A 21,684-nucleotide genomic window follows, 5' to 3' on the forward strand; every position below is an offset into this window, starting at 1 on the left:
CTTCATTTTCAAAGAGGATTTAGGGACCAAAATAAGCCATTAGAAAGTTTCAGAAAGAAGAAGGGAAACACGGAGTTTCGGTTCAGAATCTGACATGCAGAAGCTGTTCAGGTTGTTGGGAGCTGAATCGTGACATCGCAACGTCGTATGTTGAAGCCCTGACCCCCAGGACCTCAGAGCGTGGCTGTATTTGGACGTGGGGTCTTTAAAGAGGGGATGAAGCTAAAATGAGGTCCACCCACTAGGGTGGGCCCTGACCCCATAGGACTGGTGTCCTTATAAGAAGAGGAGATCAGGACACAGACACACACAGAGGGACGACCCTGGGAGGACACAGGGAGAAGACGGCCGTCTACACGGCAAGGAGAGAGGCCTCAGCAGGAACCAGCCCTGCCCACACCTGGATCTCAGATTCCAGCCTCCAGGACTGGGACAGGAAAAACGTTTGCTGTTTAATCCACCCAGTTTGTCCTACGATTTGTTAGGAGAGGGCTGGCAAACTAATTCACAGTTATTGTTGTTTACTGCAGTGAATCACACAGGGAAAAAAATATATGATCCCCATCACAGCAGAACCTCGACTCCCGTCCAAAAAAAAAGCGCAACACAACTTCCTGTCTCTTTCAGTTTTTGAGTGTTCACCCTTACGCCTTCTGCCCTTGTTGGATCTGGAAGCCCATCAATATCTCCATACACGTAGGAGCAAGCAGCTGCGTATCTCCCGCTCGCTCTAAGATACGAGGAGTTGTGGAAGTGAATCATCACCTATGATGACGTGCATGCCCAGTCTGGCCAGATGCTTCGCTGTCGCATATCCAATGCCATCAGTCCCGCCGGTCACTATAGCAACACGCTCGAGTTGTCGGGGGAAAACTGCAGGAGAAAAGAAAAAGAAACCGAGGTAAAGGTTTAGCGGCAGAGCACACACTGATGAGAATGAAGTCGCAGAAGAGGGCGTGAGGCCAACGGGACCTGCGGTTGGATATTTGTGGGTTTGCTTTTCTGAATACTCCTACAGGCTCGGGACGCACGAGTGTCATACAGTGCAGTTGCCCTGAATAAGGACAGCCTGGTAAAGCCACCTGATAAATCCTTGCTCGGTCCCCGACGATACCTTTGCGGGAATTAACGCCGCCAAAATGATCTGCAGAGAGCTCCAGAGAGCGTCTATCGTTGACGGTTGTGGGCGAGAGTCCTGGGTTAATCCTCTCGGACCATGTTGGTTGTGCTGTAAAGTGTAGGTTTTACACTCGTATGCATTTTCTCAAATGTAGTTAGGAAACTGCTTGTTATGGAGGGACGGCCCACTGTTTTCTACAAAGTCTGAAGACCACGTGAGAATACAGAGTATCTTATAAAAACGGAGAACATGATGACTCCTTTAACCATGTACCTTTGCATGAACCTACACATATGCAAAACATATGAGAATATACGTTTACGTGATGGTGTAAGATTGACTGTTTCTACTCACACACAGAGAGAACAGACTCGTGGTGGCCAGCGGGGCAGGGATTGGGGGAGGGATGGATTGGGAGTTTGGGGTTAGCAGATACAAACTATTATATATAGAATGCATAAACAACAAGTCCTACTGTGGAGCACAGGGAACTATATTCAATAACCTGGGATAAACCATCATGGAAAAGAATGTGGAAAAGAATGTATATGTATGTATAACGGAATCACTTTGTTGTAGAGTGGAAATAAACACGTTGTAAATCAACTATACGTCAATAAAATAAATAAACTTTACGGTGTCTAAATAAAATCTTAAACTACCCAAAGTGTCAATAACATGTTATTATACAAGATGAAATAATGCTTTACTAAAGGTCAGACTTCTCTTTTTGACTCCATTTTAAAATTGTACTGTGCAATGTGTGACCAAAATAAAAAGGGTGTATTGTGATGTAAAAATAAAAAAGAAGAAAGAAAGAGAGAGAGAGGGAGGGAGGAAGGAAGGATAAAGTGTAGGTTTTATTATTATTCAAGAATGGGGTGAGGCCAACAGGTCAGGAGATGACCAATATTGAAAAGACAGATGACCACTCACAGTTCCCAAGAGGAGGGGGCACAGCACACCATGCAGGGTTACACGGGGAAGCACCAGGGTCGGTCAGGAGGCAAAGGGAAAGGGGGAAACCAGACGAGAGCCCTGCAGGAAGGAACAGGTGAGCAGGGTTAGGATGGGCTGGTGTGAATAATTGCATCAGGTCCTGGCTGCAGGGACTGTCCTTGTTGTCTGGTACCTGCCCTGGGGGGGCATGAGGGCAGGTGGATGGTGGCCCCGAGTGTGGGAGCCCCTTAGAGCAGGGGGTGGGGTGTGCATCTGGGTGGGTAGCTTTGTATTTGAGAAGCACGTTTACAGCTCAGTTATTTGCTATCCGTAGGAACTGGCTAGTCCTAGGAGCTAAAGCTCCTACAGGACCAAGGTGGCAAAGATGAATTCTGTATTTTCCCTGTCTCCTTTATTTCACTTCTTTTACACGTGTTTTATTGAAGTAGAGTTGCTATACAATATTTTATAAGTTTCAGGTGTACAACATAGTGATTCACAATATCTTAAGGTTATACCCCATTTATAGTTATTATTAAATATTGGCTGTATTCCCTGTGCTATACAATATATCCTTGTAGCTCTTTTTTTTTTTTTTTTTTTTTTGACCGTGCCACACAGCATGCGGGATCTTAGTTCCCCGACCAGGGATGGAACCCATGCACCCTGCAGTGGAAGTGTGGAGTCTTATCCACTGGATGGCCAGGGAAGTCCCAGTAGCTTACTTATTTCATACACAGCAGTTTGTATCTCTTAATCCCCTACCCCTATCTCTCCCTTCCCCCCTTCCCTCCCCCACTGGTAACCACTAGTTTGTTGTCTAGAAAAGATAAACTTTTTTTTTTGCTCCGCGGCACGTGGGATCTTCCCGGACCGGGGCACGAACCTGTGTCCCCTGCATCGGCAGGCAGACTCTCCACCACTGCGCCACCAGGGAAGCCCGAGAAGATAAACTTTTTAATAAATGGTGTGGGGACATCTCAAAAGACCTCTGAAAACAGATGAAATGAGATCCATACCTCCCAGGACACATCAAAATGAACTCCAAGAGGAAAAAAGCTAAACAATGAAAATATTCAAAGAAAGCAGGGACAAATTTATTCTCAACCTCAGAGTAGGAAATGCCTTCCTAATTCTAATTCGAGATTGAGAAGAATAAATAGACCAATTTCACTCCTAAAAAAAGTGTACACAGTTTAAAAAAAAAAACCAAAAACACCATAAGGACTTGCCTGGCGGTCCAGTGGTTAAGAGTCCACGCTCCCAATGCAGGGGGTGCGGGTTCCATCCCTGTCTGGGAACTAAGACCCCACAAGCCACGAGGCGTGGCCAAAAAAAAAGAAAGAGAAAAAAAATCCTACCAAAAAATTAAAATTAAAACAACACCATAAGCAAAGTCACATTCAAAGGGCTATTTTCCGAGTATGTAAAGAGTTCTTAAAAATCAAGAAGAAGAAGAAGAAAAAAAAAACTCTACAGAGAAGAAGGGCAAAAGCATTTGTTGATATAAAAACATACTGAGGGCTTCCCTGGTGGTGCAGTGGTTGAGAGTCCGCCTGCCGATGCAGGGGACACGGGTTCGTGCCCCGGTCCGGGAAGATCCCACATGCCGTGGAGCGGCTGGGCCCGTGAGCCATGGCCGCTGAGCCTGCGCGTCCGGAGCCTGTGCTCCGCAATGGGAGGGGCCACAGCAGTGAGAGGCCCGCGCACCACAAAAAAAAACATACTGAAATGGCCCTTAAAAACACATGCCCAAGTTTACACGTAATAAGAGAAATGTTAATAGTTAACGAAAACTGCTAGATGCCATGACACCCATCAGGCTGGCGGAAGTTCAAAGACTTCAACAGCCTCGTTTCTCTCACCTACAGCGTGGGCAGGAGTGCAAAACAGCACAGTCCCCATTGGGGGAAATTGGGTAATATCTAGTGCAATTACATGTGCTTCTATCGTTTGATCTCGAAAAATCACGTCTAGGAATCTGCCATGGAGAGACAAGGCCGGTTGCCAACGTAAAGCCAAGGTTCCTCAGGGCAGCACCTGTCTCTCCGTAAAGAAGGATGGATAAACCCCCTGCCATACCTGCATACAGTGGGGCATCCTCCATCCCTACAACGGGGTATCCTAGCCCATCCTGGGTCTCCACCATCACACAGGGGACACTGAGCAGCCCCGAGCGGGCCAAGCTCAAGTGGTAATTCCACCTGTTGGCCAGGAGTCAGGTGTGATCCACTTGTTAGACAATTCTTCCAATAAGTGGGGACAACCTGTTGTCCAGCGCTGCAGTAAGGCGTTGCTGCCGGTAACATGAAGCAACAACCCTACAAAGAAAAGCCCCGAGAGGGATGCAGGGGCAGCGGTATCTTCCGGGAGGCGCGGAGGACCGCCACTCCTCCGCCACGCCCGGGGAATACTCCCCATCGCCACGTCCATCAGAAAGAGCACGTCCTTCGCAGAAACCCCAAATGAGTCCTTCGGGCGCCCCACAAAGTTCCCAGACACCCAGGCTTGATTCTACTAAAGGGATTCCAACCGCGTGCGGGTTTAGTTCCTGGGCAGGTGAGCTGGATTAATAAAAGTGCTCTTTTCCTAGGCTCCCGGCGTTTACAGAGAAGGGTTCCAGCACCGCGCTGCGGGGCGGGGAGCCTTAGGGAGGACCCAACTCAGCTTTTCTTGTCCCCCTGGCATCCACCTGTCCCTCCTGAAAATGCAGACCAACAGCTGCTGAATGCGTGTGGGGCACTGTGCTGCGCCGACCGTGCGCCGTGAGCACAGGTGCACGCTGGGGTCTTGGGCTGGAGGGGACACCTTACAGCTCCCGGTGTTCCACAGAAGAGGCAACGGACGGGGAGGTCCCCAGCGGTCCAGTGGTCAGGACTTGGGGCTCTCGCTGCCAGGGGCCTGGGTTCAGTCCCTGGTCAGGGAACTAAGATCCCGCAAGCCACGCGGCAGGGCCAAAAAGAAGACAAAGACCAAAGGACGACCACAGAAGCCTCGTCGGCAGCCTGAACTTTCATCTCAAAGCGAGGTTACGGGGGACACTGAACAGTTAAGACCAAGTAGAATACAACACTGGTCCCCAAACTTTCGCAACCTGCAACACACTTGCTGTCCAGGAGTTTTTTCACACCACTGCTAAGGAAAAGAAAAAGAAATAAAAATCTATGTGTAAAATATACTCTTATATAAATATAATGTTTGTTCCTATTTAGATATTTATAAATAGTATCTATGCTATAGTCTTATCCTAGGTAAAATTATGTTTCTATATCTCAAATGTTACATATTTTACATATTTATTTTAATATATTTAAATATGTTTAACATATTTAATACATAAAAAATATTTAATAATGTAAAACAAGTAAAAAAGATAATAGCAAATAGGATGTATTATTTAATGATAAGAGACAATATGAAAATAAATGATACTTTTATTTTAACATAAATATTTGTCAATATAAGTAATATTTATGATATTAAATATTTTATATTTATAATGTTTACATATTATACTATGCAAATATTTGTTATACATGTTTATATTTATAATATTTATTTATAATGTTCACATTACTTGTAAGATTTATAAATTATATATTTATATATTACGTAAATATTTATAATATTTATAAATATATTTATTTTATATTTATATTCACATATTTTATTTTCTATTTTATTTATGTAAAAATGATAGTCATATATATATGCAACTAGAGATCATCATACTAAGTGAAGTAAGTCAGAAAAGGAAAGACAAATACCATATGATACCACTTATATGTGGAATCTAAAATATGGCAAAAATGAACCTATCTACAAAGCAGAAACAGGGCTTCCCTGGTGGCGCACTGGTTGAGAATCCGCCTGCCGATGCAGGGGACACGGGTTCGTGCCCCGGTCCGGCAAGATTCCACATGCCGCGGAGCGGCTGCGCCCGTGAGCCATGGCCACTGAGCCTGCGCGTCCGGAGCCTGTGCTCTGCCACGGGAGAGGCCACAGCAGTGACAGGACCGCGTACCGCAAAACAAACAAACAAACAAAAAAGCAGAAACAGACTCACAGACATAGAAAACAAACTTATGGTTACCAAAGGGGAAAGGGAGGGATAAATTAGGAGTTTGGGATTAACATACACACTACTATATATAAAATAGATAAACAACAAGGACCTACTGGATAGCACAAGAAACTCTACTCAATATTCTGTAATAACCTATATGGGAAAAGAATCTGAAAAGGAATATATATATATAAATAACAAGTATCAATATTATATATGTTATATAATATATATAAAATAACTTTGCTGTACACCTGAGACTAACACAACATAGTAAATCAACTACACTTTGAAAAAATAATAAAAAATTAAATTAAATTTAAAAATAAAGAACAAAGGTCCTTAATTCTCTTGGTCCCTCCCACCAGAATTGAAAAGAACAGAGAGAGAGTTTCTGTTTCCCTGTCAAGGAGGGTTCCAAACAAACCCCTCGGTCCACACCCAGAAAGGAATGGAATACGTCATTAAAAAGAAAGGTCAGGACTTCCCTGGTGGCGCAGTGGTTAAGAATCCGCCTGCCAATGCAGGGGACACGGGTTCGAGCCCTGGTCCAGGAAGATCCCACATGCCATGGAGCAACTAAGCCCGTGCGCCACAACTACTGAGCCTGTGCTCTAGAGCCCACGCGCCACAGCTACTGAAGCCCGCGTGCCTAGAGCCCGTTTTCCGCAACAAGAGAAGCCACCGCAATGAGAAGCCCGCACACTGCAATGAAGAGTAGCCGCCGCTCGCCACAACTAGAGAAAGCCCGCGTGCAGCAACGAAGACCTGACGCAGCCAAAAATAAATAACAAATAAATTTATTTTTTTAAAAAAGACATGTCAAGTGAAAAGATCCGATGTAGACACGCTTCCGTCAGCACCTGCAACATCTGAAAATCTCGCCTCTACCCCCACGTCTATTGCTGAGAAGTGGCCACGGGAAAACCCAGCGAAGGCATTAATACCCCCTCCGACATGAGTAAGGTCTAGTTTCCTCCTTGCAGGTGGACAGCACTCAGAGGACTCTGAATCAGGCGTAGGGCATTGGCCACAAGAAGCGAGAGACGCCCAGGAGAGAGGCTGCCCCTCCCGGATCCCGGAGGCTAGTCTTTGCATCTGCGTCACCTGCATCCTGGGATTGCAGAGGGGTCCACGTGATTCAACCAGCCGTGGGAGGCCAGGCAGCAAAGGAGGAAATTGGCAGGAGCACGCCAGGGAGGCTGGGCGGAGGAATGGCCGGGCGGAAGGCACCGGATGTGAGGTCAAGGGAATCATTCCTCCAACGTGTGCTGAGAACGAGACCACCGCCCTGATGCTGGGCACCCAGGCCGGACGTGGGCCAGTCCCCACCTGTCCCGGAGAGCTGACTTCCAAAGCAAGAAGCTGACTCGCCCACCCAGAAACAGTCCAAGTGTCAGGCTGTCGAATCCCAGTGGCCTGCCTGGTATGGGAGCTGCGTCTCCCTCTGGCTTCAGCTGAGAGAAGAATCCTATCACACGTGCTCCCTGGTTGCATGGCCGTCACAGCTCCTGGGATAATCTTACATGTCGAACTGGCTGGGCCACGGGGTCTAGATATGTGGTCAGACATTATTCTGGGTGTTTCCGTGACAGTGTTTTATTGGATGAGATGAACATTTAAATCAAGGGGCTTTGAGGAAAGCAGGCTGCCCTCTCTGGTGTGGGTGGGCCTCGTCTAATCCGTTGACGGCCTCCATAGAACAAAGGCTGAGATTCTCCAAGGAGGAGGGAATTCTGCTTCCTGACGGCCTTTAGACTCAAACTGCAAGTCTTCCACGGGTTTCCAGCCTGCCGGCCCACTCTGAAGATCTAGGACCTGCTAGACCCCATAATTACATGAGCCAATTCCTTAAAATGAATCTCTCCGTAGATAGATACATAGATAGATAGATATCAATAGACAGATACAGGATAACTTGAAAGATGATATAGATGATAGCTTGAAAGATGACAGAAAGATACGTAGATCGATACATAGATAAAGATGGTTGGACACATACATACATAGATGATAGATTGATAGACGATAGATAAATGACAGATAACAGATGGATATAAACAGACGGGGAATACATAAATGGATAGTTCAGGTAGGTAGATGATAGATACACAGATACATATAGAGTTAAAAAGATAGAGACAGAGATATAATTTACGACAAGCAATGAGCAGTTTTTGGTTTAAGTATAGCTCATGCAATATCCTGGACATGCTTATACTACAAGCACGTGCGTTATTTATCTTCCATCCAAGCTGACGGCGTTTCTGCTGAGATGGGGGACGTTTCAGCCAACAACTGTCCAGGCACATCCTGGGTGGTCTCTGCAGAGCACACGTCCTCATTTTGTCAGCCTATAGGGAACGTCTGCCCCAGGCCCCTCTCCTTGGCATGTCGATGGCCGTCTTCTCTGTGTCCTCCCAGGGTCCTGCTTCTCAGCATCTCTGTGTCCACACTTCCCCTTTTTTCTAGGCCCCCAGTCCTGCTGGCTGCGCCCTCACCCAAGTGACCTTACCGTAAGTTGCTCATCTGCAGAGACCCTATTTCCAAATAAGGTTACAGTACGGGGTGGGGGTGGGGGAGGAGGCGTGATTCAAACCCTAACCAGGGGCGTACACCTGCACACACACGTACCTCCACGCGAGGACACACCAGCCTGGCTGGAGGGAGCTCCCTAGGAGGGCAGGTGACCCGGGCCCTCTCTGCCCCCCTTATCTCCCCGACACGGGTCAGCTGCAATGCACATTCCTTCCACACTTCCCCCGGAAATCTAGCTGCAAACAGCTCCACGGGATCCCCGTACATCACCTCCACCGCCACCCTCTCCTCCCCACACCGTGCACGGCTTTGATCCTGGGTTCAACACCAACTCCGACCTGTCAGCTCCTGTCCGACAGACGTCAGAGAAAGCGCTCTGCCAACTCCAATGTAAGCTGATCCCAAGCGCACCGGCCGGGCCTGGGACCCGTGTGGTGACTGGGACCCGTGTCGCCAGCTGCCCCGTCCCAGATGGGTACCTACAAGCCGCACCACGACAAGGCTCTCGCCTGCTCCTTTCCTCCCAAAGCCACTCAGCTCCGCAGCCTCGGGGTCCAACGCTGCAGCACGAAGCTACTCGCCCCTGGATTTGTTTCTGGGTCACCACGCACCGCAAGAAGAAAGGCAACTGAGATCCTGGCAAACGGCACGATGTTTGCAGGGTGCCGGGAGAGAGGTCCCTTCCAGGCTATGTTTAGAACGCTCTCCGCTCTCGGTTCTGTTTGAAGCGTCTAACTTGGAGTGCTGACCTCATGCCTCGGTGATGGCCAGCGCTTGGGAAAAATGGCAAAACGACAGCTCTCTGTACACCGAGCTCACTGCACATTAGAGCCAGCTCCAAGGGTAACGGAGAAGAACACATCTGACTCCACATTAGGTCTGTTTCTTTTACTGTAACTTTTGTATTCTTTTGCTTTGAGTTCAGAACGTTGCCCATTGCCTGAAATATACAGGATAGCCCTTTCTCAAGGCTCTGACCTTTAAGGGTGGAACGCCTTTCCATTCATAGAGCGAGAAAAAGTTGCACAACAGAGAATAACACTGGTTTTCTTGAGGGTTAACAGGAACACTGTGACCTGACTTTCGTGGACAAAGGATTCCCACACCACGAAGTCTGCAATAACCACCCACACCCTTCCTTCACCTTTGCATTAAAAATGCTTTGCTGAAACCCTTCCGGGAGTTCGGGGGTCTGGGGGCACAAGCCACAGTCTCCTTGCAGGACCCTGCCATAAACCTTTCTCTGCTCGAAACTCCGACGACTCGGCTTGTTTGGCCTCACGGGTGCCTCACCCGAACTTGTACCCTCAAAAAAGAGAAAAAGGAAATGAACAAGGATTTAACCGATACTGAATAAAATACAGGTATGTAACAGGATGTTGGAACTCACTCCTCCTTAAAGAAAATAAAAGCAAAGGAAGTTAGTAGGTTTCATCAATAAGAACAGCTCGGTCCCATCCAGGATGGCAACGCCCCGTTTGCACATTCAGTCAATTTTCCACTGAGACTGTATCTTTTAGGAGGTGAGTTGGAGGGGGTCTAGAGCGAACGTGCATGTCCCCTACGTAGCAATTCTACTTCTAAGAATTTCATGCCACAGACATACTCCCACAGGTCTGCAGAGACACAGGAACAAAAATATTCACTGCAGCCTTGTTCGTAAAAGAAAGATCTTTAGTGTGACTGTCATTTCACAGGTGTTATTCAAAAGAAAGGCATAGTGTTCTAGCAACAAGGTGGGTGGATCTCCGGGGAATTACGCCGAGTTGGGAGAAAAAGAGCCGTTTCAAAAGGGTTCCATTGTGTATGCCTCCATTTCTATGACAGTCTTGAAGTGACAGCATTATAGAGCACAGATTAGTGGCTGCCGGGGTGAAGGACGGGGTGGGGCGTTGGCGTGGTAAGGAGATGGGCCACGCCAGAGATCCTTGGGGTCCCAGAACTGCCCTGTGTCTTGACCGTGATGGTGGATTCTCAAAGCCACCCATGCAACAGGATTGTACACACACGAGCGAATACAAGTTAGAACAGGGAAATCTGAAAGCATTGCCTTGCACCCAAGTCTACATCTAGGCTGGGATGGGGTACGGCCGTGCTGCAAGCGGGTAGCCCTGGGAGAAAAACAGGTAAAGTGTCGCTCCGTTTCATTCCTCACAACTGCACGTGAACCTACAATTATCTCAAAGCAGGAACTGGTTTTCTCGGCCAGGCCACACGTCTTGCGGGATCCTAGCTCCCCGACCGGGACTGAACCCAGGCCCTCAGCAGTGAGAGTGCCGAATCCTAACCACTGGACCGCCAGGGAATTCCCAGGAACTTTTTTTAAAAAGTCTACACTAATGCCATGTAATATAGCCTCTTCTTAAAAGAGAAAAGAACTAAAGTAAAGAGCAAAACAAAGAACTCCGCCTCCTTGGCCCCTGTCCAGTTGTTGTGAACTGACCCGAGGCTTCCGGCTCCCTTTTGAATTGGGGATGACCCCGTGCCTGGTCCTTTTATCAAATACTGAGAGCTGGACCCCCTGCCAGGACTGCCCGCTGTCACGAGACAAAGTGGACACCAGGTACAGGGGTTTGCTAAGCCCAGGCTATAGCAGCAACACTACCTCGTCCCTCAGCTACCAGGTTTCTGGACTTTGGTCTCTGTTCCGTGTTTCCTGTCTTCCACAGACACGCCTAAGCCACCTTGAATTCTTTCCAAGAGCACGTGGGTGGTCAATTCATTTCTTCACTCCTTAAATCTTTGCTCCTGTGCTCCACTGGGAAATAACCACATACCTCTTTGAAGAGAGCATTAGCGAAACGTAAATCAAAGCCACACAGTACGTTTTATATCATGTGATGTGACTTTTACCACAATAAAAAAAAACACACCATTTAAAAGAAGAAGAAAGAAACAGAAAATAACGAAGTTGGTAAGGATGTAGAGGAATCGGAACCCTCCTCCACTGCTGGTGGGGATGTAAATTGCAGGAACCACTTTGGAAAAGAGCCTGGCGATTCTTCAAACCGGTAAACATGGAGATACAATAGCCCAGCTACGCCACTCCTAGGTATCAATCTCTCCAGGAGAAATGAAAACACGTATCCACTCAGATACGTGCGATGAACGCTCAGAGCACCGTGATTCACAGTAACCAGAAAAGTGAGAACAGAAGTGTCCATGGACCTTGAACACATGATGCTCAGCGGGAGAAGCCAGACCCAGAAAGAGCACATATGCCATGACTCAGTTTCTATGAAATACTCAAATAGGCAAACGCATGGAGACAGAGGACCTGGGGGGGGGAAACAGGAGTGGGGAGTGACAGGTAACAGGTACAGGGATTCCCTTGGGAAGTGGTTTTTAAAATGTTCTAAAATAACATAGCAACGGCATTTGTGCAACTCTGCAAATATACTAAAAACCACTGAATTGCGCCATTTACTGGGTGTACTGTATGGTGAATTATTTCTCAGCTTAAAATGGGGGAAACACCTTGCTTAATCGTGAATAATGGGGGATGGGCGGGGACTTGGAAAGTCTGGTATTCTTCTCTCAAATGAAGAAGGACATCTATAAGCCACCCTTTCATGGACCTCCTACCATCTTAGGCATGTGTGTGTGCACTTGTCTCAAGAGTCCTCAAAATTGACAGAATAATTTAAAATGACGTGTAGCTGAACCTCCAAGTCAGCTGGCCCCAGGAATACGTTTTCCTGACACGCAGCATCACGGAGGTCCTTAAGAATGGCTGTGTCGATAATTAAGAAGCATAAAAGTCTCACTAGTGAGACCTGCCTGACAGACAGATGATGGGAAGCAACCTTTCCAGACAAAGCCGCCATCGGGCCCTTTGGACACCATACCAGCCTGTGCCCCGTTTGGTGACCAAGGAATAGGAACAGGATGGCCATTCATCCCAGGGATAGAATGATCTAGAAGCATTAAGACTGGAGAGGCGAGGGGGGGCACAGATGGGAAAGCTTACTATATGAATACATCATATCATCTATGTATCAATCCTAAAGCGAGATTGGCAGAAAAGGAAACAATCTAGAAAGACATCCAGACCCTACATTAAAAAGCTACTTAGGGGACTTCCCTGGTGGCACAGTGGTTAAGAATCCACCTGCCAGTGCAGGGGGCACGGGTTCGAGCCCTGGTCCGGGAAGATCCCACATGCCGCGGAGCCACTAAGTCTGTGAGCCACAACGACTGAGCCCACGTGCCACAACTACTGAAGCCTGCGCCCTAGAGCCCGTGCTCCGCAACAAGAGAAGCCACCGCAATGAGAAGCCCGGGCACCACTATGAAGAGTAGCCCCCACTCGCCGCAACTAGAGAAAGCCCACGCGCAGCAACGAAGACCCAACGCAGCCAAAAATAAGTAAATAAAATAAATTTATAAAAGAAAAAAGTGACTCAGTCCTACGAGCAATGGCGTGAGGAATGATACTGTGTCACAATAAGTGATGCTGGGTCCAGGGAGGCCATGCGCATGTCATGTTGTCCAGATCCCTCTAGAGAGCACGAGTTCATGCTTTCGGGGATGGGTGGCATAAGCCATAAGCCAAGCACCAGGAGGCAGGTCCACTGAACACTGTACTGAATTGTATGATTTAATGGTGGATGAAACCTCAGTACAGCCGCTCAGCATGGGTGAAGACCGTGCTGAATCACGGACCGCGGGGGAGGCGTGGGTGTGCAGAGGTCCCGGGAGTTCCTCCGTGAGAAGGGGGCTCATGTGGGCTGGAGGTGGGAGACCTAAAACCCAGGACGTAACTCCAAGAAGCCAGGCCCAGGCATCAGCCTCGACAGAAGTGCTGGGGGCGGCGCGGGGGGGGGGGGGGGTCAAAATTAGTGATGCGTTCAGACTTCCCCGGCGGTCCCGTGGGTAAGACTCCGCGCTTCCAAGGCAGGGGGCACGGGTTCCATCCCTGGTCGGGGAACTAGAACCCCGCGTGCTGCAACGTGTGGCCAAAAACAAACAAAAAATTGGTGATGGGGTGGCCTCAGCAGCCACCACCCAGGACTCCGAGGCCGTCCAGGGCTGGTAGGAAAACAGGCGCTCCCCAGAAATTACCCCAACCCATCGGAGTCTGGGGACACCCACGGCTCCCGGTAAAGATGCATGAAAAAGTGCCTGGATTCTTCACGGGAGAATTAAACCACCAGCACCTTCGGGGCATGCCCTGAGCTTTGCACAAGTCTATTTAAGCACGTCCATCACGAAGCATCCAGAGTTACAGGTCAATCTGCCTCAGTAAAGTTAGGGAAGAAAAGAAATGTGGTATTAAGGGGGTATGAATAACTAAGAGGGAATCACCTGTAAAGCGATCACGCGTTACATGATAAACACTGTTTAGAACCTTATGCAAGTGACCAAAAACACAGAGGCAAGTATTTTGCAGTCACTTATACTTGGTTTTCAATAGACCACAGAGAAATGATGCAGTGAAAAGAAAAACAAAACACCAAAACAGGATACAAAGTTGTATGTGATGTAGGATGATGGTTAAAGAGTACTAACATTATAGGGAAATAAATCAAATGTTCACAGCAAAAAAAAGAAGCATGTCCACTAATAATGGCCTCTACTGTTCATCTGTGTTGTGTATAACAACGTGTATATGTTAATCCCAGTCTAATTTATCCCTCCCCCCTTCCCCTTTGGCAACCGTAAATTGTTCTATCTGTGACTATTTCTGTTTAAGTTCATTTGTGTCATTGTTTTAGATTCCACATGTAAGTGATATCACATGATATTTGTCTAACTTCACTCAGTATGGTCATCTCTAGGTCCACCCATGTTGCTGCAAATGGCATGATTTCATTCTTTTTATGGCTGAGTAATAGTCCATTGTATATATGCACCACATCTTCTTTATCCAACAAGGATTTACGGTATAGTACGGGGAACTATACTCAATATTTCATAATTACCTACATGGGAAAAGAATATATATATATATATGTAACTGAATATAAAACTGAATCACTTTGCTGTACACCTGAAACACAGCATTGTAAATCAACTATACTTCAATTAAAAAATTTAATTTTTTTTTAAATAAATGAAAAATTCAAGGAAGTTCTCAAAGAACGAAAAAAGGAAGAGTAATGACAGCAGATAGCAGGCATCAGTATCATGTTGGCTTAGGGTTTACTTCCATACCTTGATCATTGTTTATGTATCTATTACTTGTATTATTAAATTAATGTGACATTTTTAATTTTTATCTTTAAAGAATGAGAAAATTGCAATACTTACCTGAATTTCTTATCCTATTTCATTTTTCCTGACAGCTTTGGTTAGTAATGTCATTTTCATATTGATAGCTTTAGAATATGACCATTTTATTTTGTAACAATAATTGCCAATATCGTTTAATCTAAACTACACAGTTAAATATTTTCTCTGTTCAACGATCGATTACGCAGAACTAAGACTTACAGTTTCTTTAAGAAGGGTTTATGAAAACTACATTTGCTGAATTGTGAAAAAAACAATTCGCATCTGAGAAGCAGAATTCAATGACAAGGAAATGTTTAAAATTGACAGCGAGTGGGGTGACCACAGCTTGGGTGTTTTACACGAGGGGAAGACGCTTGGCAGTTAAGTCCGTCAGCATGAGGAAATGAAATTTTTTTTGACATGTCCTCTCATGACTGGGAGGGGCTTGGCTCCTGTATTCCTTGCACCCCCAACTCTGACTGACTTTCTTGTAGTGCCACCCATGGACATAAAGTATGTTTAGTTATGGGTCCCTCCAGAGAAATGGACCAACAGGAAGCACAGACAGAAAGAGAAAGGGAGACAGAAAGAGACAGAGAGATTATTTGAAGGAATTGGTTCATTCAACCACAGATGTGTAGAGGGGGCACCCCAAAATCTGAAAGGTAGACCAGCAGGCTGGAGACCCAGGGAGAGCTGAGGTTACAGGTTGAGTCCCACGACCATGTGGAAGCAGAATTCCCTCTTCCTTGAGGAACCTCAGTCTTTTTTTCTCCTAAGATCTTCAACTGATTGGACAAGGCCCACCCACATTGTGAAGGACAATCTGGTTATGTCAAAGTCTCCTGGTGTCAATGCTTTTTTAATTGTAGTTGATTTACAATGTGGTGCTGGTTTCCGGTGGACAGCAGAGTGATTCAGTGATATATTTTTTCAGATTCTTTTCCATTGTAGGTTTTGACAAGACATTGAATACAGTTCCCCGTGCTCTACAGTAAATCCTTGTTGTTTATTTTATATAGAGTAGTGTACATCTGTTAATCCCAAACTCCTTAGTTATCCCTTTCCCCTTTGGTAGCCATAAGTTTGTTTTCTGTGTCTGAGTCTGTTTCTATTTTGTACAGAAGTTCATCTGTATCATATTTTAGATTCCACATATAAGTGATATATTTGCCTTTCTCTGACTTACTTCACTCAGTACGATCATCTCTAGGTCCATCCATGTTGCTGCATGATTTCAATGTTTATCTCATCTTTTTTTTTTTTTTTTGGCCATGCCACGGGGCATACGGGATCTTAGTTGCCCAACCAGGGATCGAACCCGTGCCACCTGAAGTGGAAGCATAGAGTCCTAACCCCTACACCACCAGGGACGTCCCAACGTTCCTCTCATCTTAAAAAATATCTTGCCAGCAACCTCTAGACCAGCGTTTGACCGCAAAGCTGGGTCCACTGCCCAGCCACAGTGAGATAAAATTAGCCAGCATAAAGTATGAGTTTTCAGGCAACCAAGAGCCCTAACTAGCTTCCGCTGGGCATCGTCTGGAAGCAGGGACCCGGCCAGCTGTACCAGAAGAGCGTGCAAAAGGCATCAGCTCAGGCCAGCATGGTATCATCTCCTGGATGACGGCTCATCCTTGTGGCAGGAGGACCTGATGGCCGCCTCTCATGCTGGCGTGTTTCCACAGCTTGAGAAACCAGTGCAGGTGTCAGCCACGAAGCACGGCTGCTTCCACCAACAGCAGGGGGACAGGAAGAGCTGGGGCAGCTGACGGGCCCCACGGCTCTTCAGCCCCGTGATGTCAGCCGCGTGGATCCTAAACCCCTCCTGCAGCGGCCACTAAACCCTGTGGCAACTCCCTCCAAACCGAGAAATACAAGAGGTCCATGGGACTTCCCTAGCGGTCCAGCGGTTAGGGCTCCACGCTTCCACTGCAGGGGGTACGGGTTCCACCCCTGGTCGGGGAACTAAGATCCCGCAAGCCACGGAGCATGGCCAAAATTTTAAAAATAAATAATAAAATAATTTTTTTTTAAAAATAAAAATGGTTATGCTAGAAGGGCCAACACCGGAGGAAAGAGCCATGTAGGGAGAAGCCCCAGGGATGATAGGAGTAAATGCGGAAAGGGGGAGAGAAAACAGCCTCCACGTGGACCCGACGGAGGCCTTTCTAAGCAGGAGTCTTTTATGTGTGAGGATAAGCCCCACCCCCTCTGCGGGCTGGGTGAGGTAACAGGCAGTTTGAAGAGGCCCCCAGCCGCCCCTGAGCACGTGGGCGAGAGAGTCAGCTGGACCCAGGAGCTGTGCCCGCTGAGGCCTGCAGCCCTGGTCATGTCCTGCGGCACTCAGCTGCTCTATGTGCCAGGGCGGGCTGCACGATGAGTGAAGGTACGCATCAAGTTGGCTGGGCCACCAGGAGCCCAGAGAGCTGGGGCACCGTGATCTCTGCATGTGTCTGGGAGGGTCTTTCTGGACGAGATGAGCATTTGAACAGGTGGATGGAGGAAAGCAGGTGGCTCTCCCCAGGGAGGGTGGGCCCCGTCTAATCAGTTGACACTTGAATAGAACAGAAAGGCGGAGGGAGAATTCTCTGTCTCTCTGTCCTTGAGCTGGGATGTCCATCTCCTCCTGCCCTTGGACACCTGTGTGCCTGGTTCTCAGGCCTTTGGACTCGGACTGAACACGCCACTGGCTTTCCTGGGGCTCCAGATGGCAGACTGTGGCACTGCTTGGTCTCCCGAATTGTGTAGGTCAATTCCAATCAATCAATATACACATACCGATATAAAGATACAGATATATGTATTACACAGGGCTCTGCAGAGATACAGAACCAATACCTACATTTATCTATATCATCTATCTACCTATCATATGTCTATCATCTACATATCTATCATCTAGCTAGCTAGCTATTATCTACCTACCTATCATCTATCTATTATCTATCATCTATCCACCTACATAGATATTAGATATACCCCGTTGGTTCCGTTTCCCTGGAGAGCCCTGACTAATACTGGCTGCTATAACGAAGTAACCCAGATAAGGTGGTTTCAACAACAGACACGTGCCTCTCACAGGCCTGGAGGCAGACCACGGCCAGGGCAGATGAGTTCCCAGCGAGGCTCTCCTCCTGGTTTGTACAGCTGCATACTTGCCCGTGTTCTCACGTGGTGGAGAGAGAGCTCTGGTCTCTTCCTCTTCTATAAGGACACTAATCCCATCACAGGAACCACACCCTCATGGCCTTATCTAACCCTAATCACCTCCCAAAGACCCCACTGCCTACCACCATCCCCTCGGGGGTCAGGGCTTCCACATACGAATTCCGGGGGGACACAAAGGCTCAGTCTGCAACACGCTCCCGCCACCTCGCCCGGAGGTGTCCACACGAGAGGGGCAGAGGCAGAGGAGGAAAGGCGGGGCTGGGGGCTCCCTGCGCGGTCTCCCCCTGCGCTGCCAGCGGTACGGACGTGCCTTCCTGCACGTGCATCCTGCACCCACCATCCCCCCCCCCGACTGCGCATCTGCTCTTCCCTTCATCCACCTCCCCGTTCCCAACCCATCCCAACGCCTCGCCGGGGGGGTCAGGACAAGACCTGGGAGGGCCACTGCCAGCCCCTCCCAGGGGGTGTCCCTGCTGCCGCCAGACACCCCCCAAGGCAGGCTCACCGCGGGCTCGGGCACCGCGCGTGCGCCACCTCCGCTGTCCCGGGCCGCGCTCCTTCGCGAGGCCGTACACGGCGGGACAGCCCTGAACCAAGCTGACCACAGACCCAGGACTGGCCCCCGTGGCCTGGCGCGCGAGACCCCGGATGCCAGCGGGAAGGGAGGGGAGCCGGTCACTGCATCCCAGCGGCTGCACCTCTCCCGTGTCCTTTTGCCACCTGGAGACCCGCCACGTGGGCTTCACCGCCCACAGCCCAGGAACGGGCTCCTCCTTGGGGAGACCCCCCCACCCCAGGCAGGCCTGCAGCCACGGGGCCAGCTGCCCGGGCCCGAGAGGCATGGTATAGCTCTCCGGCCAAGTGCGTGTGAAGGGGGGAGGGCCACACCAGCCGCGGAGCCAGGGCACCACGCACTGAGGGCAGGGTGATGCTCCCCCAGCTCTCCTGGGTGAGCAGCTGGACATGCTGAGTCCTCAGAGGTTCCGGGAGGAGAGTGGACTGCAGGAATCCCACGGTTCCTGCCAGAGTGTCTTACGGAGCCGGGAAACGTGTTAAGCCATGACGGGCTGACCAACGACAGCTGTCCTTTAAGGAGAAGTGCATCAACTCATTACATTTCCTGCAGGGAGAATGCAAGCTGCTCAACGCACCTTCAGTTTACCCATAAAAGTACAGGACGGACGGATGGATAAACAGAGACAGACGTTTACCCATAAAAGTACAGGATGGATGGATGGATGGATAAACAGAGACAGATAGATAGATATGACAAACTGACAGGTAATAGAAAATACACAGATACGCAGATGATAAATAAAGAATAAGTGTATAGATGATAAATAAGATACACAGACAGACGATAGATACAGAGATGTATGACAAACTGATCATAGATACATAGATAAACACACAGATGATACAGACAACAGATACAGATAACAGGTCGATAGATAATAGACGGAAAATGGACAAGGGCACAGATGATAGATTATAAATGCAGAGATAATAAATAATACATACATAGATGATAAAGATGTAGACAGATGATAGATATGTAATAAATACACAGATGAATGATGACAGATGACAGATAACTGACAGAATATAAAAAAGAAGAGATACATAGATAGGATATAAAAGTATATATATTGATATATGTAAATATATATACTTATGTTCACACACATATTTACATTATGTATTATACATATATATATATATAAAAAAATAGAATCAACTCCATCCAGGCATGGAATCACAAAGGTTAGTATGTATGTAACAAACTGGCCATCGACACAATTATCAGCTCCTACGCTGGACCATAAACTCCAATCCTGGCGTCCCCGGTGCTGTGCACGAGACGTGATCTTCCCAATGTCACCTACTCTCCAATCACTGCCTCATTTCCACGAAGACCCAGCCAGGATCCTCCTGGAAGCAAAAGCCCCTAGAGGACTCATCAAGTATCATCTCCCAGGACACCTGCCGTCCGAGGGGAAAGGCATTTGCTGTGGACCCCACGTGACAAAATCTCTCAGGAAAAGTCCTCTTTCAAGGACAGCTGCGGAGACCACCGGGTTCCATCCTTCTAACAGAGGAAGCGATGCCCGTCTCCCTAAGGAAACACTTCCTGAGGAATCCGCCCCTGCCTTGTGCCATCTGCCGTCTGCTAAAAGCCTATCCCATCTGGTCTCTCATCACCCAAAAAATTGAGGGAGTTTGGGTCAGTCGAGAAGGTGAACAAATTGGGCTGAAAACGAGAGGTGGGCAAAGCATCCCGACCTCGCTTCAGGCCAAAGGTCAAACCGCTGAGCAGATATCCTAAGGGTGCTCCCAGAAAACCAGCACAAACCACCCCAGCAAAGAGGCCACGCGGAGCACCCAGCCTCGGAGTCACAGCCTGGGAAGCCGGGATGGGCCCAGGCAGCCGGGGGGACCCAGAGACCACGCAGGTTCCGGGAGGGCCCTGCGTCTGCAGGCCAGGAACCCAGGTCTGCAGAGAGGAAGGGGGAGCCTGAACGGTCGGGATCTTGCCTTGAGCACGACAGGATATGGGGCTGCAGGGCCGGAGCAGAGGCCAGTGGGGCTGCAGGCTGAAGCCACCCAAGGCAAGCAGCCGCTGTATCCCACCCGCGTGGGGCTGCAGAGGACGAAGCCAGCGAAGTTCAGAGGAGAGTGGCCACGGGCCCCCAGCACGTAGGAGGAGGACCCCGAAGGCCTAGCCCTGGGCCTGCTAGCCGTGAGAGGCACAGAAGGGCTTGTGTTTCCAGGCAGAGCTGCAAACCCAGCCCCCCGGTGGCCAGAACAGCTGCAAAACATCCCCCGCTGGGTCTTAATGCAGTACAATTTATAGGACGGGGACACACGGGGCTGCAGGTTCCCAAGGAGAAGAATTCTAGCAATGTGCCCGGGATTGGTCCAGACTGCACCCGGAAACCAGAAAGACGAACTGTCCGAGGGCCGCGGTGCTTTCAGAAGCCAGTGAAGGGCCCCAGGCCTTCGCTCAGAGGGCGGCCGAGACCCCGGGGTCACTCCAAACACACACTGAGGCGCCCGCCTCCCTGAGCCGGGATGAGAGCCGGACTCTGAAAGGAAACTGACTTTAGAGCAAGACCTGAGCGTGAAACACACACCATCTTGGGGAAGCAGAGTCCTGGGCCGACCCAGATAAGACACATCCTTAACGGTTAGGGGCTGTGTTTTTACGAGACATTCTAGATGCCAGCAACGATACTTTATCTAAGACACTGAAGGCCACGTTCCACTTAATGTTCGACGGAGAACGCTCTGCAAGTGTCAGGTTATCATGACTGAAAACTGGCCTGCTGAAACTCAAAATGTTTGTGCAGAAAAATTCTACGTTTGAATCCCCCTCCCCATGCCCCCAGGAACAGAGGCAACCCATAACGTGCAGAAGGAGAAAAATAACGACGGACGCCGACCTCCCAGTCTGTCTGTTTCTGGGGTACCTCGTTTTCTTAAAAGGAAGGAGAGAAAGGAAGGGAACGGGGAGAGAAAGGAGTCGATGGGAGAGAACCCAGATGCCCTAGCGATACACATGGCCTGAGGTCAGCACCCCAAAAGGCTCGGCTTTTTAAAATCATCCTCCCCACACCCAGTGCAAAGACAGCCC

The 21,684-nt window shown here is 48.6% G+C and overlaps 1 protein-coding gene across 16 annotated transcripts in view; it reads right to left on the reverse strand.

Annotated features, from left to right (window-relative positions):
* The window catches only part of DHRSX (dehydrogenase/reductase X-linked), a 368,637-nt gene that overhangs the window by 334,838 nt on the left and 12,115 nt on the right, over positions 1 to 21,684 (reverse strand). For all 16 annotated transcript variants that reach the window (XM_060291858.1, XM_060291849.1, XM_060291867.1 and 13 more), the window contains exon 2: positions 766 to 873. In XM_060291858.1, coding sequence (XP_060147841.1) covers positions 766 to 873 — 108 coding nt within the window. The remainder of the gene's footprint in view (positions 1 to 765; positions 874 to 21,684) is intronic.

The sequence above is a fragment of the Globicephala melas genome, chromosome X, assembly GCF_963455315.2.
Source record: "Globicephala melas chromosome X, mGloMel1.2, whole genome shotgun sequence".
Lineage (NCBI taxonomy): Eukaryota > Metazoa > Chordata > Mammalia > Artiodactyla > Delphinidae > Globicephala > Globicephala melas.